Source organism: Suncus etruscus, chromosome 4 (genome assembly GCF_024139225.1).
Source record: "Suncus etruscus isolate mSunEtr1 chromosome 4, mSunEtr1.pri.cur, whole genome shotgun sequence".
NCBI lineage: Eukaryota > Metazoa > Chordata > Mammalia > Eulipotyphla > Soricidae > Suncus > Suncus etruscus.
In genome coordinates this window covers 12,189,995-12,207,654 of record NC_064851.1, presented here as the reverse complement: position 1 = coordinate 12,207,654, position 17,660 = coordinate 12,189,995, and the positions used below count along the sequence as shown (strand labels likewise).

Here is a 17,660-nt window from a genome sequence, read left to right as displayed (position 1 = left end):
CAGGATGTGACTTAACATAACTGTTACCTACCTATTTACTCACACATTTAAACATGTAATTGAAGTTTCACCTTTTTGTTTTGTTTTGTTTGGGGGGTCTCACTTGGTAAGAACCCAGATCCATTCTGGGTCAGCTGTGTACAAGACAAACAGCCTACCGCTGTGCTATTGCTCTGATCCTGAAGTCATACTTTTCAAAAAAAAAAAAAAAAAGATCCTGCTTTTTCATTCACATCCAGTTCAGAAGCATTCAAAATTCTTATTTTCTGTGATTCTCTTCCTTCGACCTGCACTATATGTTGACTATAGAAAAAGCATGCTTTCACAGACAAGAAAACTCTTTTTCATATAGAGCACAGATACATACAAAAAGCAACGCCTTTTCCAAACTTGTATTTTGTTATAGCACAACATTGTTGGGTTTGTTTTTGGTTTTGGTTTTTGGTTTTTAGTTTTTGGGTCACACTCGGCAGTGTTCAGGGGTTACTCCTGGCTCTACTCTCAGAAATCGCTCCTGGCAGACTCAGAGGACCATGGGGTGGCAGGATTCGAACCAATGACCTTCTGCATGAAAGGCAAATGCCTTACCTCCATACTATCTCTCCAGTCCCTATAGCACAACATTTTATTTCAAATGGACAACAAATTAGCATCATGAATAGTACCTTAAGATAAACCAGATTTTTTTCCTTTGATTTTGGGGCCACACTCAGTGGCGTTCAGGGGTTACTTTTGGCTCTGTGCTCAGAAATCACTTCTGGCAGGCTTGGGGGACCAGATGGGATGCCAAAGATCAAACCTGGGTCCATCTCAGGTCAGCCGCATGCAAGGTGAACTCCTTACCATTGTGCTATTTCTCCAGCCCCATAAACAAGCTTTCAATGGGAGCTTTTATTTTTCCAGTTCTTTGATGTCTAGAAAATGGACTATTGTAGGAAATTACGATTACTTAAATCAAATGAGGAGGAGGGGTAATTTTTGTGATTAATTGATTTATTGATGCATCTGTCCTTCAGATGACTTAGGGAGGAGCTTCATATTTTCTCTAGGAATCATTAGGTTCCAAAGCTCTTTGATGCTATAGAAATTCTGCTATTTTGCTAGCACTAAAATGACTCTTGAATCTACCAAGCTATTCAAAGTATTAAATCCCATCATATTAATTTTTGTTACAAATCTTACAAAGGAAAGTGCTTTTGGGTATACTTAAGTCTGTGTTCTATTTTAAGGCTGTATATTCAGTTTTCAGAAATTGTTCTTAGAAATCCAATTATTATCCCCTATCTGTCTTGTAAGTGGCATGTCTTTGCCCTCTTCTAACCCCCAGCTAACTGTGTCATCTCGTACTCTTTTGGGGCCTTCTTTGAGTTCTTTCAAGAGTCAAAAATTGCAATTTTTACTCCTGAACCCATGGTGGTCACCATCTTGCACGACTGTCGCCCACAGTTGGCCTCTCCTTCTCAAACATGTTTTTTATTATCGTGAGCAAGAGAACATGGTACCAGAAAAAGTAGTGTTTTTTGTTTTAAAGATAGCAACTGGTTTTCGGGGTAGAGAGAGGTCCAGGCTCAGGAAAGGAGAAACCAGGCCCACTGGGCTGAGGGTCTGAATTATGCCTGCCTCAGAGCTGGCAATGCCTCAAATTTTTCTAATCAAATTCTTTTTCTATTCAATAAAAAGCAGAGTTCAAAGCCTTAAAAGTGAAGCTGAGGGGCCAAAGAAATAGCACAGTGGTAGGGCATTTGCCTTTCAAGTGGCCAACCCAGACTGACAGTGGTTCGAATATTAGTCCCCTGTGCCTGCCAGGAGTGATTTCTAAGCACAGACCTAGAAGTAACCCCTGAGCGCTGCCGGGCGTGGCCCAAAAACAAAAAACAAACAACAACCAAAAAAAATGAAGCTGAGAGGCCAGAGATAGCATCCAGAATTCCATCATCAAAACCTGCTCTTGGAGTCAGAGAGATAGCATAGAGGTAAGATGTTTGCCTGGCATGCAGAAGGACAGTGGTTCGAATCCTGGCATCCCATATGGTCCCCTGAGCCTGCCAGGAGTAAACCCTGAGCACTGTCAGGTGTGACCCATAAAAACAAAAACTCAAAGACTTGCTCTTTCGGGGCTGGAGCAATAGCACAGTGAGTAGGGCATTTGCCTTGCTGCTGACCTAGAATGAACCCAGGTTCAATCCTCAGCATCCCATATGATTCCTCAAGCCTGCCAGGAGCGATTTCTGAGCCCAGAGCCAGAAGGAATCCTTGAGTGCTGTCGGGTGTGGTCCCAAAACACCAAAAAACAACAACAAAAAAAAATAATCAGTTCTTGCCACTTGCACAGTACAAGTTGGTGAGGGTGAGCAGAAGATTAAAACAAAGAAAACAAATCATTTAAGGCATGACTCTAGAACCTTCACTGAAGGCATCAGAAGCATCTGATGTCTGAAATGTGGCAAGTGAAAGCCTTCAGCCAATGAGTGGCTTCTCTGGCTCTCAAAACTTATTCCAGGGGCCAGAGTGATAACAGTGTCAGAGCATTTGCCTTGCACGTGGCCAACCTGGGACAGAACTAGGTTCTATCCCTGACATCCCATAGAGTCACCCAAACCTGCCAGGAGCAATTTCTGAACTCAGAGCCAGGAGTCAACCCCTGAACATCACCAAATGTGGCCCGCAAACAAAAACTTGTTTCAAAAAAAAAATTAAGCAAAGAGTGCTGAGCTTCCTTTCCTTCTTCTCAAGTCATTGCAAATTGTCTGCCACAGCACATAAAACTGGACAGTATCATTGAGGGCTTAGGGTTCATGGGCAGGAGTAGTGGAGTGAAAAATATTTCCCAGTCAAACCTTGGATCAGCACCTCAAAATACATATGGCCATGCTCTCCTTCCCAGGTCCTGGGGTTTCCCAAAGCTTAGTTCCAGCTCCCTCTACTCTGGGCTTGGGAGAAAGGCCTGCTCTGGGCCTTTATTCTGGAGAGTCTGCCATGACAAAAGTGGGCTGGAAGGTTGCTTTTGGGAGGAAAATTAGGAACATTCCCTTGGGAGAGAAAGGAAGTCAGTGAAGGAGACTCACCTGGAAGCTGGGGGCTCTGAATAAAGAAGTGAACTGTTCTGAAAGTGACCTCCTAACCCCTTCATGGAGCCATTGTGAGTCTCCAATTGGAAGATGTGAGATAAATGTGAATGTTCACAGGGAAGAACAGGACTGAGGCAAAGTAGGGGCTATATGCTCCTCAGAGACCAAATTCTGGTCAATTATTTCATGTTTCTGAAGAATTGCTACAAGATCTTAATAGGCTTCTGAGATATAGTTGTACGTTGGGTCAATGGATACAAGTTATGTGTGAGGTGAGTGGGTCCAACAGAGATTCCAATTGAATAAGAAATGGGTGTTAACTTTGCTCAGAGAATAAAACACTAGAAAATACTTTGAGAAGGCCAAGCACTTTTCTGAAGGACAGCTTTGAGAAGAAATGACCCTGTGTCCTGCCAGGCTTAAAGTCCACCTTTCCAAAGTCAGGAACTAAAACCATAAACAGAGACGATGGAGATGGAGCTGAGGTGGAGACTCAAAGGAGAAAGGAAGCAGAACTTCCCTGAGCTGTCTCCCCCATCACACAGTCTTGGGCCCATCTTTTTTTTCACCCAGTCTTGCATCCATCTTTTTTGTTTTTGTTTTTGGGCTACACCCAGAGGCTCTCAGGGGTTACTCCTGGCTCTGCACTCAGAAATCACTTCTGGCAGACTCAGTGGACCATAGGGGATGCCGGGAATTGAACCAGGTCTGCCATGTACAAGGCAAACTCCCTACTGCTGTGCTGTCTCTCATGTCCCCTCTTGCAACCATCTTGATTCCTCCAATCTCCTCAACCAGAGCTTGATGCCACTCAAGCCAATGTTCCCTGTGGGAACTGGTTATGGAACTTTCCTTTGGGAGAAGGAGGGAGGCAAATGTCTGGAACCTCCCTTATCAAGAGGATTCTGAGAAAAAGAAGCACATAGATGAAGGAAGGAAGGAACCCAACCATGGAGACGCCCTCCATTCCCCACCCATCCTTGCAGCTAAATTCCCCCACATGGGACCAGGAAAAGGACCAGCAACTTCCAAGGCAAAAATTCCTGTCAGCAAAGCTGGCTGGAGATGAGCAGGGCTGCCACCTGCTGTCCCCAAACCAAGGAGAGTGAGAGATGGAAGTGAAAGATGAAAGTCACAACTTCCGGCTTCATAAGCAAAGGAGTTGCAGACAAAAGTAAGGATGAGCTCTGAGTAGCATCTCAGAGCATCTCAGAGCATCTCAGTTTGTCTGCACCTATATAAAAGGTCATATCTCATGCTTCCATCAAGGGACTTGTCTCTTGGGGGAAAGAGCAATGTTGGGTTTAGGGGTCACACCCAATTCACTTCACTCAAGAATCATTCCTAGCAGTGTTTGGCAGACCATGCAGTGTCAGAGATGGTATGTGCCAGGCAAGTGCCTTGATCTTTGGATTCACTCTTCAGTGATGGTACAAATAATGGCTCTTTTTCTTATCTGCCTCCTCCTGTAGTTTGGGGAAGCTCTTGAGCAGGAAGCTCCTTTTGCTCTTTCTTTCTTTTTATGTTTGTTTGTTTTATGTATACATACCTGGCAATGCTCAGGGTTGCATTCAGGGATCACTCCTGGCTGGCTCATAGGAGCAGATGAAATGCTGGGGTTCGAACCCATGCTAACTGCATACAAGACAAGCGTCCAAGCTGCTCCTTGCTCTCATTTGTTTGAATCCCCAAGACCACTTCATACATCCCATGCCTTGTGTACTAGTGGGGAACCATAAATGTGGCTGCCTCTTGTGTGGAGGCTCCCCCTACCTAGTGTGAGTCCCCATAGCTGACTCTCCACAAGACTGTATGTGTGAAGACTAGCTACCCTACACCGCCACCCCATAATAGGCCTGAGAAAAGAGTTTGCCTAGAAACCCACACCCAGACATTTTAATACTGAGCTCCCCCTGGCTCCTGAGTTCTGGTCATCAGCCTAAACTATTTACATCTTCATGAACTCTCTGGACTTATCTCTCAACTATGGGAGAAACCCAAAGGCAATGGTGTAGTCTGAGACGGTCCCAGCTAAAAGAAACCAAAGCATGAAGCCTGCAAGCTGCAAGCAGGCCGAGCACTGGGAAGACTGAGCTTCGGATGGGATTTAAAACAACTAAGCAAATCAAAATGGGTTGTCTTGATAGGAGATTAATTGCAGAGGAGCTGGGGCAGCCTGAGTAGAGTTTTGGGAATCGCCTGTTGCCTTCACACTTCCTGGTGGAAGAGGAACAGGATAGCATCCTACCCAAAGAAGTAGATAACTTTTGCCCACACATCATTCACTGTTTGGCTTGAAATTGAGGGGTGTGTGCGTGTGTGTGCATCGTGTGTGTGTGTGTGTGTGTGTGTGTGTGTGTGTGTGTGTGTGTGTAAATGACCTGCCTCCAAGGTCTCTGCTCTCCTTCAAACAGGCTGATTACACAGAGGATGTGGACTGCGGGGTTCTTCCTGTTTGATGTCACACTACTACCCTTTAAAAAGTCTGAGGGCCCATAGGAGGGAATGCAGCCTAGGATCCTTGAGCCAGAGGTTCTGCCTGCCAGGAAGAAGAGAGAAAAGGACCAGAGAGCCACCCTCCCTCCTGTGGAGTCAGGTTTCAAGCTCAGTGCCAGCCACTCAGAGAGCAGCAATGTGGGGTCCCCGCCTGGGTCTCCTGGTCTGCCTCCTGGGCTGTGTGGACCTGGTCAGTCCGAATGCATCCCCACTCTTTGGCTTCCACTGGGGAGGCCTGACCCATCTGTACACAGCCACCACCAGGAACAGCTACCACCTTCAGATCCACAAGGATGGCCATGTGGACGGCTCCCCCCAGCAGACCATCTACAGTAAGTGGGGCCTTGACATAGGCTGGGAGGAAGGGATGTCCTCCCATCTGTCCAACTACCTTAAGGGGCCTTGGGAAGCCTTGGATTGGGCCAGCCCGTTGTTTTAGCCTTCTTGAAGAGAATCCAGGTGTATGTGTGGTGTGTGTTTAAACTTTGAAAGATTCTGCCAGTGCTCAGTGGTTTCTCCCATCCACAGTAATTTCTGCTTTCATTGAAATCTCTCTTTTGCATAATAGTCACTTTCTCTTTGTCCTACCCAAGGAATCAAAAATATATAGAGAAAAATGCAAGGGAGCCTTAGGAGGGATGGTGTCAGAGACTTAATAGGCACCTGTGTTCCAGCTCATGACTTTTAGACTGGGTCAGCAAAGAGGTGAAAAAGATTCCCATTATCAGACTGATGACTGAACAGAAAATTTAGGACACTTTCCAACTTGGAGCCTCTAGTACACAAATTCTCAGGCATGATGTATTATATACAGATTATCCAGGTTTGCTGTCCTGGTGAGTCTAAACAAGTGCACAGTCCCTTTCTGTAATTATTTAGACCTATATTTATGCATTCACCCATCCATCTACTCACCCACCTATCCTCCATTCATTTATTCATCTACTTGCATACCTATCTATATACCTTCCACTTAGGCATCCTTTCATTCATCCTCCATCTATCCAACTATCTGTCCATTTATCCACCATTTTTCCATCCATCCACATCCATCTATCCACTCATCCACTATCGATAGATTTATCAGTGGCCTCAGAGGTAACCAATTTGGTATGAGTTATTGATTCTTCTCTGTGGAGCTGGTTGAGATTTGCTGGCAACATGACACAATTGGGATATTTCTAAAGAGTAGGCTGTTTTAGGCTGGATCACAATACACAATAGCTGATCCATTAGTTATAATTCAAGTGGGGATCCCCTCTATGTGTTTCTATCATGTAGTGGAAGGTGGGGTGCATGTCAAAAGACAATTGTGATCTAATTTAGGATAACAAGTAAAATTCACTCTATTGATGTTGAAAATGCATCTGAAAAAGAATTCAATACAACACAGATGAAAGGAAGGAAAAACAAACCATAGCCTCTGTTTAATTGAAGAAAATTTCCAAGAATACAAATTTTCCCTCATAATAAATTCACCAAAACTTTGTGTAGCTTTGTTATGTTCAGGCATTCATTCCCCAGAATCAAAGGTCTTAAACTGGAAGTTAGGCAGATTATGTGTAAAGTCAGCAGTGCCTTTTCATGGAGGTTCCAGAGCTCAGTGAATGGAGGAAAAAGGCAACAGGAAGAAAGCAAAACCCCTCCGAGTTCCAAAACTGGGACTCAGAGGCATAGAATTAGAATCAAGAGTCAATATCTTAGAAGCCAACTTTGAGACTCATGGCAAAAGTCTGCATGGTGGGGCCGGCGAGGTGGCGCTAGAGGCAAGGTGTCTGCCTTGCAAGCGCTAGCCAAGGAAAGGACCACGGTTCGATCCCCCGGCGTCCCATATGGTCCCCCCCAAGCCAGGGGCAATTTCTGAGCGCTTAGCCAGGAATAACCCCTGAGCATCAAACGGGTGTGGCCCAAAAAAACCAAAAAAAAAAAAAAGTCTGCATGGTATGTGGACACATTTGAAGCCTCCAAGGCCAAAGATTTCTGAACAACACACAGAACCAAATAATGTACTATGCTGAGGGTGGGGCCAAAAGGCAGGCAATGGGTACAGTACACAGCACTCAGCCTACTGAGCAGGTGAACCGAAAGGACTTTTCTCTGAAATATCCACTGGCTTCAGGCTCTAAAAAGGCATGAAGAATCAGTTGGAATGAAAAAAAAAACAAAACCTAAGATAGATGTAGAGTGAGCTGAACTGACTTCTGATTTTTACTTCAGAGCAATGGGACTTTGTTCATCAAATAGATACAGAAATTAAGCATGATGTTTCTGAAAAATTTAACCCATGCATGGGGTGGACAGAGGTAGTGGCAAGAAGGGGGGAGAGATAGCACAACTGGAGGGTGTTTGCCTTGCACGAAGTTGACCCAGGATGGATGGTGGTTCAAATCCTGGCATCCCATATGGTCCCCTGAGCCTGCCAGGAGCAATTTTTGAATGCAGAGCCAGGAGTAACCCCTAAGCACCTCTGGGTGTTACCCCAAAAAATAAATAAATAAATAAGAGGACAGTAGTGAATATTGTTTTTTTTTTTTCAGTTTTGGAGCCACACCTGGCAGCTTTGCACTCATAAATCACTCATGGCAGGCTTGGGGGACCATATGGAATGCCGGGGATAAAACTTGGGTCCTTCCTGGGTCTGCAGTATGCAAAGCAAATACCCTATGGCTGTGCTAATCACTCTGGCCCGAAAGATTTTGGTTACTCTATCTTACCTTTGGCTCTAGTCATCTAAGTCATCATGTTTATCATTCCAAAGAAATTTTACTGTCAGATATAAAGTTTTCTCAGAGAAAGAAGCATTGATGTCTAAAGATCACAGCTCAACTAACCTACATGTGGATGGTGGGTTTCCAATTATTCCATCAACACAGGTGAAAAGATGCTTTTGGTACTATGGATGGGGTGAATATCCAAATGCCCACTCTGTAATCAATTTCCCTTTCCAGGGAAATCCTATTACCTTAGAAAATTGTCTATCATCAGGTGAATGTCCAGCACCACCTTTGAGCTGTAGGTTGTCAAGAAATGATGCACCTACAAGACACTACCCTAGTATTAATACTGGGAAGTTGTGCCATTGCTCCCTGCAATCCTGCTCTAAGTAAACCCACCCCTCCAGTCCTCATCACCCCCACTTTGTAGAAATAGCAGAAAGAAGATGATTCTGACCCTAGTTAATAGCATTTCCCATATCCTGCATCTTCCTTTTGTGCACATTTTCTATGGACACTTTCTTCACATGGAACTGGATTCAAGGATGGAATTCACATAGAATTCAAGGATGCCTGAATCCCTTCCAAAGATTTTTTCTTTTTCTTTTTTTTCTTTTTATTTTCTTTTTATTTTTTTATTTTTTATTTTTTATTTTTTTTTTGGTTTTTGGGCCACACCCGGCAGTGCTCAGGGGTTACTCCTGGCTGTCTGCTCAGAAATAGCTCCTGGCAGGCACGGGGGACCATATGGGACACCGGGATTCGAACCAACCACCTTTGGTCCTGGATCGGCTGCTTGCAAGGCAAACACTGCTGTGCTATCTCTCCTGGCCCAGATTTTTTCTTTTTAAGAGCTTGAAGTGTTTTAATTTTTTGTTTTTGTTTGGTTTGGGGGCCACACCTGGTGGTGCTTAGGGGTTACTTCTGCTCTACACTCAAAAATCACCTCTGGCAGGCTCGGGGGACCATATGAGATACTGGGGATCGAATCCGGGTCCATCCTGGGTCAGCTATGTGCAAGGCAAACGCCCTACTGCTGTGCTATCTCTCCAGCCTTTGAAGTGCTTTTAAATCTATGATTCTGTGTGTCAGCTACAAAGTACTTGAACTGAATGGAGGCAGTGACAGTAAGATTCACCTTTTCTGGAAGGGGTTGAGATGAAGCAGCTATAGTAAAAATTAGTAGCCTTGGGGTCGGGCGGTGGCACTAGAGGTAAGGTGCCTGCCTTGCCAGCGCTAGCCTTGGACGGACCGTGGTTCGATCCCCCGGTGTCCCATATGGTCCCCCAAGCCAGGAGCGACTTCTGAGCGCATAGCCAGGAGTAACCCCTGAGCATCACTGGGTGTGGCCCAAAAACCAAAAAAAAAAAAAAATTAGTAGCCTCGGGCCAGAGAGATAGCTCAGGGTAGAGCGTTTGCCTTGCATGGAACTGATACAAGACTGACAGTGGTTCAAATCCCTGCATCCCATATGATCCCCCAAGTCTGCCAGGAGTGATTTCTTAGCACATAGCCAGGAGTAACCTTTGAGCACCCCTGGATATGATCCAAAAACAAAAACAAAAAATTACTAGCCTCTAGAAAGTACACATATTACCAAGGCTAAAAGGAATGACTAATTTCATGTTTAAAAGATATAAATGAAAATTGGAGAGATACAGCAAGTGGAGAACTTGCCTTGCAAACAGCTTAGGCAGGTTCGATCTCCAGTACCCCCAAAACTCTGCTAGGAGTGATCCCTGGACACAGAGTCAAAAGTAAACCCTGGGCAACTCTGGGTGTGGCTTAGAAAAAAAAAGAAAAGAAAGAATTGGGCCAGAGAGACAGCACAGTGGCCTTTGCCTTGCAAACAGTCGACCCAGGACCTAAGGTGGTTGGTTCGAATCCTAGCATTCCATATGGTCTCCCGAGCCTGTCAGAAGCTATTTCTGAGCAGATAGCCAGGAGTAACCCCTGAGCACTTCTGGATGTGGCCCAAAAACAAAAAGAAAACAAAACAAACCAAAAAAAAAAAAGAATGTAAGTAGTTCTATGAGGAAAAACGATGGTTGAATTTGAATAGCTGGCTCAAAGTCATGAAGTTAGGTTTTGTTTGTTGTTGTTGTGGTTGTTTTTTTGTTTTGTTTTGTTTTTTTGGTTTTTGGGTCACACCCAGCAGCGCTCAGGGGTTATTCTTGGCTCTATGCTCAGAAATCGCTCCTGGCAGGCTCAGGGGACCATATGGGATGCCAGGATTCGAACCAATGGCATGAAAGGCAAACGCCTTACCTTCATGCTATCTCTCCAGCCCCGTTTGTTGTTGTTGTTGTTGTTGTTTTTTAACTTTTTTAGGGCAAGAGTGATAGTACAGCAGGTAGGATACTTGCCTTGCACATGGCCAACCAGGATTCTATCCCCAGTATCGCATACCATCGCCCAAGCATAGCCAGGAGTGATTCCTGAGTGGAGAGCCAAGAGTAACTTCTGAGCATGATCAGGTGTGACCCAAAAACATAAACCAAAAAACGATTTGTTTTAATTGAATCAACATGAAATTTACCCCTGAGGACAGGCACCTATCTAAGCCATGGGACATGGACTGGTATGAATTGCATTGCAGTAGAACTGTGCTCTGCAATCTTTCTGCCAGGTGTGGGGTGGGAGCTGCGGAGGACACTGATCCTCGGACTCCAGCCCATGCTGCTTCTAGGAACATGTTCAGGTATTGTTCCCATCTGTCATTGAAGGAAATGCCCCTTAAATTTGGTTCCTACATGCTGCAGCTCCAGTGTGTGAATTTGTTTCTTTCTTCTACCAAACTACCATGTTGCCGGGAGATGTGCTGGCTTTAGACAAGAAAAACAACCTGCCTCTTGGGCTTGGCCAACTGTCATTTTGACTCCTGTTGGTTTGTTGTAGGTTTGGTTTGGGTTTTGTCAGGTTGAGGATCCAACCCAGGGCCTCACACACTAAGGTTTATTCCTCTACCACTGAGCCAACTCCAGCCTTGTTCCCAGGCCCTGCTCATGTGGGTTGGGTCCAGTCTATGCTCCCAGCTTTCCTTGGCTGGCCCAAGAGTCCAAGCCAGGAATAGCATTAGTGGGAGCAGGATCTAAAGCCCTTGTTCCTGACTCAGTGTCCCTGCCCTGACTGACTTGGACATTCACCAGGGCTTATCCTGGACACCCCCTCAGGGATCTTGGGTCAAAGGAGAAGGATGCAGGAATTCTGAGCGGACAGATGACAATGGCCCCAAAGATGTGCAGAAATAATTTTGAACAGCAAATGTTAGGGAATTAAAAAGCACTTGCAGTAGAAATCTGGCAGCTGTACTCTTAACACAAAATAATTTCTTTTGTCTCTAGGCCATACCCAGAGGTGCTCAGGGATTACTCCTGGCTTTACATTCAGGGATTAGTCCTGGTTGTGCTTAAGGAACCATACGAATTGCTGGGGTTTGAACCCCAGTCAGCCACATGCAATAGATATATTAATATTGCTCCAGACCCTATTTTTCTTTCCTCCTTCCTTCCTTTCTTCTTCCTTCCTTCCTTCCTTCTTTCCTTCCTTCCTTCCTCCCTCCCTCCCTTCATCCCTCTCCTCCTTCTTTTTTTTTTGGTTTTTTGGGCCACACCCATTTGATGCTCAGGGGTTACTCCTGGCTAAGTGCTCAGAATTTGCCCCTGGCTTGGGGGGTACCATATGGGACGCTGGGGGATCGAACCGCGGTCCTTCCTTGGCTAGCACTTGCAAGGCAGACACCTTACCTCTAGTGCCACCTCGCCGGCCCCTATTTCTTTTCTTCTTTCTCTCCTTTCTCTCTCTCTTCTTTCTTTTTTTCCTTCTTTCTCTCTCTTCTTTCTTTCTTTCTTTTAAGAAATTTTTATTTTTACCACAGTGGATTAAAAATCTTTCACAGTAATATATTAGGTATATAGTAACATTGAATCAAGGGTATTCCCACCACCAATGTTGTCCTCCCTCCAGCCCTGTTTCTAGCATGCATTCCATATCCCCCTCCTTACCCACTGGGCTGCTAATATAAGTGGTCCCCTCTGCATCTAGCTTGTTGTAGATTGGGTATCAATTCTGTTGTCGTTGGTTTTGGATTTGGTGTTTAAGTCATCATTTAGTTTTACTTGATGTTCATACAACTGTTTGATCTTGGTACCCTCCCTTATTTCTCCTCCAATTTGTCAGGTAAAACAAGGTGGTTCAAGTTATGCGGTTCTGTTAGAAGGAAAGAAGAAAGGGGGGGGGGGCAAAAATAAAAAAAAATGGGAGGAGTCCTTCTAGAGGCTTTTCTTTTTTTTCTTTGTTTTTATTTCTTTTTCTGAGGCTATTCTTTCTTTCTTCCTTCCTTCCTTCTCTCCTTCCTTCCTTCCTTCTCTCCTTCCTTCCTTCCTTTCCTTCCTTCCTTCCTTTCTCTTTCTTTCTTTCTTTCTTCTTTCTTTTCTTTATCTTTACAATTGTCTGTACTCAGAAATTACTTCTAGCTCTGCACTCAGAAATCACTACTGACAGTGCTCAGGAGACCTTATGCAATACTAACAATCTAGCCTGGGTCAATCATAAGCAAATCAAGCACCTTACCCACCTCTGCACCATCTCTTCAGCCCCAAAACAGAATGCTTTAGACTTCAGTCATTAGAACTTGTAAAAGTTTTCAAATAACAGGGTCATGTGTAAAGCTCATTGATCTATACTTCTACTTATAGTTTGTAGGGGCCGAAGAGATAGCTCAGTGGTAGAGCATTTGCCTTGCACACAGCCGACCCAGGATGGACCGGGGTTCAATCCCCAACATCCCACATGGTCCCCTGAGCCTACCAAAAGCAATTTTTTTTGTGGTTTTTGGGTCACACCTGGCAGTGCTCAGGGGTTATTCCTGGCTCCAGGCTCAGAAATTGCTCCTGGCAGGCACGGGGGACCATATGGGACGTCAGGATTCGAACCATGGCCTCCTGCATGAAAGGCAGATGCCTTACCTCCATGCTATCTCTCAGGCCCCCTACCGAAAGCAATTTTGAGTGAGAGCCAGGAGTAACCTCTGAGCACTGCCAGGTGTGGCCCAAAAATCACCCCCCCCAAATTTTTTAAAATAGAATGTAGGGTTTCACATTAGAATTCTATACAATAGAATGTTGTAGTGCTTCCCTCTGAGAAAGAAATAGGATCTGTATGAATGTGTAAGAGATTGTGTGACTACATAAGCCTGTGGAGAAGCAATGATGCGGACAGAGGAAGTATAAGAGGAAGGGGCAGTGGAGAATCACCAATCCTTTCAAATCAATCCTGGGGAGAGAGATATCTCAGTTGTACAGCCTTTGGCTGGCATGTGTGAAGACCTGAGTTCAATCCCCAGCACTGAGAATCGTTAATTTAAAAAATAATATGAAGCCGGAGCCATAGCACAGCGGTAGGGCCTTTGCCTTGAATGCAGCTGACCTGGGACGGACCCAGGTTTGATTCCCAGCATCCTTTTTGGTCCTGAAGCCTGCCAGGGGCAATTTCAGAGAGCAGAGCCAGGAGTAATTTCTGAGCACTGCCAGGTGTGGCCCTAAAACCAAATGATGATGATGATAATAATAATAATAATAATAATAATAATAATAATAATAATAATAATAATGACAAATGGAAGGCACTGTCCTGAAATTGGGGTGGTGATTGGAGACTCAGTTAAGTTTTGCTTTTCTCTCTAGGTGCCCTGATGATCAAATCAGAGGGTGCTGGCTTTGTGGTGATCACAGGGGTGATGAGCAGGAGATACCTCTGCATGGATTTCAAAGGCAACATTTTTGGATCGGTGAGTCTCTTTGTTGTGTGGGGTCACACTTTGCAAATTATTGCTTAGATAGACCAAGCTATACTTGGTTGGGTTCTAATAGGGCTTTCTACTCCTAGCTCTGAGTTCAGGGTGGCACCCAGGGGACCATATGTGGTGCCAGGAATCATCCCTTATTGCCTGCAAGATAAATGCCATCACTTTTGTCCTATCTCTAGCCCCAGAATATCAACTTAATTTTTAAGCTTAAAGATTCTATTTCCCCATGGTGATGCTTTCTTCTTTTTCTTTTTCTTTTTTTTTTCTTTATTTTGTTTTTGGGTCACACCCAGCAGCGCTCTGGGGTTACTCCTGGATCTATGCTCAGAAATCACTCCTGGAAGGCTTCTGGGGACCATAGGGGATGCCAAGATTTGAACCACTGTCCTTCTGCATGCAAAGCAAATGCCTTACCTCCATGCTATCTCTCTGGTCCATGATGATGCTTTCAATGTTTCAGTCTATGTATAATATATTCCTGCATGACAATTGGGATCAGGATCCAGACCATTGACTTTTGGAGTCTGAGCTGCTCATCTCTGCTTGTCAGTCCCTGTGGGAGGGTCTAGGACAGCCCCAAGGATGCTGTGGATGGGAGCTCTCTCTCTCTCTCTCTCTCTTTTTTTTTTTTTTGTTTTTTCAGCCACACCCGTTTGATGCTCAGGGGTTACTCCTGGCTAAGCGCTCAGAAATCACCCCTGGCTTGGGGAGACCATATGGGACGCTGGGGGAACCAAACCGAGGTCCTTCCTTGGCTAGCGCTTGCAAGGCAGACACCTTACCTCTAGCGCCACCTCGCCGACCCCTGGGAGCTCTCTTAAATGTGACTCTTGTAAAGATCACTTGAAAAGCCAGGGCACCAATGGGTGCCTTCATAATCTTGTTACTACACCTTGACCTGGGCCAAGTTTTTGAACCCCTCAAACGTCAGTTTCCGGGCCCGGAGAGATAGCACAGCGGCATTTGCCTTGCAAGCAGCCGATCCAGAACCAAAGGTGGTTGGTTCGAATCCCGGTGTCCCATATAGTCCCCCGTGCGTGCCAGGAGCTATTTCTGAGCAGATACCCAGGAGTAACCCCTGAGCACTGCTGGGTGTGGCTCAAAACCCAAAAACAAAAACAAAAAAACATCAGTTTCCACTCCTGGAATACATGAAGAAGAATGGGCCATAGTTAGTGAAGCTGGCTTGTGCTCTAGTGACAGCTCTGGCACTTACTGTCTCTGCCCTCAGCTCTGATGGCTGCAAGTGGGTGAATCCAGTGCATCCCCCACACTTTCCACACATAGGCACTTTCCAGAGGATTTTGAGACTGTCAAATAAACCTACTTTCCACATAGACACATGCAGTAGAAATTTTATTTTTGTTGTTGTTTTGTTTTTGTGTTTTGGGCCACACTAGCAGTACTCAGTGGTTACTTTTGGCTCTGTGCTCAGAAATTGCTCCTGCCAGTCTTGGGAGACTATCTGGGATGCTGGGGATCGAAATCTAGTCCATCCAGAATCAGTCACATGCAAGGCAAATGCCCTATTGCTATGCTATTGCTCAGTCCCCCCCCCTATTTTTTATTGCAGTAGAAATTATTTAAAAGCCAAAATTTCCTGCTGCAAGTACTAACCTATCAATTACCTGTGAGTATCTGACCCAATGGTCCTCAAACTTTTTAAACAGGGGGCCAGTTCACTGTCCCTAAGACCATTGGAGGGCCGGACTATAGTAAAAACAAAAATTATGAACAAATTCCTATGTACACTGCATATATCTTATTTTGAAGTGAAGAAACAAAATGGGAACAAATGCAATATATGGCTTGCGAGCTGTAGTTTGAGGACCAGTAATTGATTAGTACATTGAATAACTGAATAGTACATTTGGCATTTGCCTTGCCTTAATCACCACTGGTTGTGAACTAAAAACCAAAACCAAACAAATAAAGAGTACTGGGAGCCGGGAAGGTGGCGCTAGAGGTAAGGTGTCTGCCTTACAAGCGCAAGCCAAGGAATGGACCGCGGTTCGATCCCCCGGCGTCCCATATGGTCCCCCCAAGCCAGGGGCGATTTCTGAGCACATAGCCAGGAGTAACCCCTGAGCGTCAAACGGGTGTGGCCCAAAAACAAAAACAAAAACAAAAAAAAAAAAAATAAAGAGTACTTGGCTAGAATGGGTGGGAGAGGGGTGGTGGTCCAGTTTGATGTCTAAAACAAGTTTATTGCTCTTGTAATACTGGATATAAGCTTCCACCTTTTCAAAATCTGATGCCTTTTAACATCTCTATAGTCTCAGGCTTTTGGTATTGGTTTTAATCCAATTACCAACAGAGCTGTGTGGCAAAATACTTGAAAAATGCAAGCTTTGTTTTTCTTGCACACTTTCCTCCTTTTTTGCATATGTATGGTGCTAATCTCTTTTCTTTTCCTCTTGCTCCTCTGGCTCTTCCTTGCCGCTTTCTGTCAATACCTTTGTTGTTGCTGGTGTTTGATTTTTCTTTGTTGTTGTTTTGTTTGGGTTTTTTGTTTGTTTCTGAACAAAGATTAGTTTCTTTTTGTTGTTGTTATGATTTATGGGTCCACACCTGGCCAGGCTTGGTGGTTACTCCTGGGTCTACACTCAGAAATTACTCCTAGCAGTTTCTGTCTCTGTCTGTCTCTGTCTCTGTCTGTCTCTGTCTCTGTCTCTCTCTGTCTCTGTCTCTCTGTCTCTGTCTCTGTCTCTCTCTCTCTCTCTCTCTCTCTCTCTCTCTCTCTCTCACACACACACACACACACACACACACACACACACGGGAGGAGCCTGTTTTGCATGCTGCCTTAGACACCCACCACCCCATTTCATTTCTTCCCGTGGGGGAAATAGAGCCACGGCAGGCAGGGCTGATCTTAAAGGGTAGTGGGATCAGAAAGACCTGCTTGGGATCACTTTTCCAGGATCCAGCATGCTTTGCCCAGCTCTAAGCAAGCAAACCAGGTGCCTGGCAGGCCTGGTGGTGGTGGTGGTCACAAGCATAAGACCTTGGAGATGGGAATTGAGTTGGGTGCCAGGGGACAGCAGAAGGTGAAAGGCGATCGGTGGGTGGTGCCTTGGGTGGCTCAGCTAAGGGGGGCTTACCACTCAGCTTACCAGCCCATCTGGGCCCTTTCAGCACCACTTCAGCCCGGAGAGCTGCCGCTTCGAGCAGAGGACCTTGGAGAACGGCTACGATGTGTACCATTCCCCGCACCACCGCTTCCTCGTGAGCCTGGGCCGGGCCAAACGTCCCTTCCAGCCGGGCACCAACCCACCACCCTACTCGCAGTTCTTGTCCCGCCGCAACGAGGTCCCCCTGTTGCATTTCAACACCCCGAGGCCCTCTCCCAGGCGTCACACCCGCAGCGCCGAGGACAACTCGGATTCCGACCCGTTCAACGTGCTGCGCCCGCGGCCCCGGCTCCAGCCCGGCCCGGCCTCCTCCTGCTCCCAGGAGCTGCCCAGCGCCGAGGAAAACCTGGTAGTGGCGGACAGCGACCCGCTCGGGGTCATCCGGAGCAACCGATTCCGCACACACCAGGCCGACCAAAGGTGTCGGCCCACCTACACCTAG

The 17,660-nt window shown here is 45.6% G+C and overlaps 1 protein-coding gene and 1 pseudogene across 1 annotated transcript; one reads left to right on the top strand and one right to left on the bottom strand.

Annotated features, from left to right (window-relative positions):
• Positions 1-993: 993 nt before the first annotated feature.
• On the bottom strand, positions 994-1,424 carry LOC126006945 (ubiquitin-conjugating enzyme E2 variant 1-like; annotated as a pseudogene).
• Positions 1,425-5,700: 4,276 nt separating this feature from the next.
• On the top strand, positions 5,701-17,660 carry FGF23 (fibroblast growth factor 23). Its single transcript, XM_049772482.1, has 3 exons — positions 5,701-5,896; positions 13,963-14,066; positions 17,223-17,660. The coding sequence occupies exons 1-3, from the start codon at positions 5,701-5,703 to the stop codon at positions 17,658-17,660; spliced, it is 738 nt and encodes a 245-aa protein (XP_049628439.1).

Coding starts and splice junctions, on each gene's coding strand:
- FGF23 (XM_049772482.1), top strand. CDS start 5,701: ATGTGGGGTCCCCGCCTGGGTCTCCTGGTCTGCCTCCTGGGCTGTGTG. Junction 5,897..13,962: donor CCCCCAGCAGACCATCTACA/GTAAGTGGGGCC, acceptor TTTTCTCTCTAG/GTGCCCTGATGATCAAATCA. Junction 14,067..17,222: donor AAGGCAACATTTTTGGATCG/GTGAGTCTCTTT, acceptor GGGCCCTTTCAG/CACCACTTCAGCCCGGAGAG.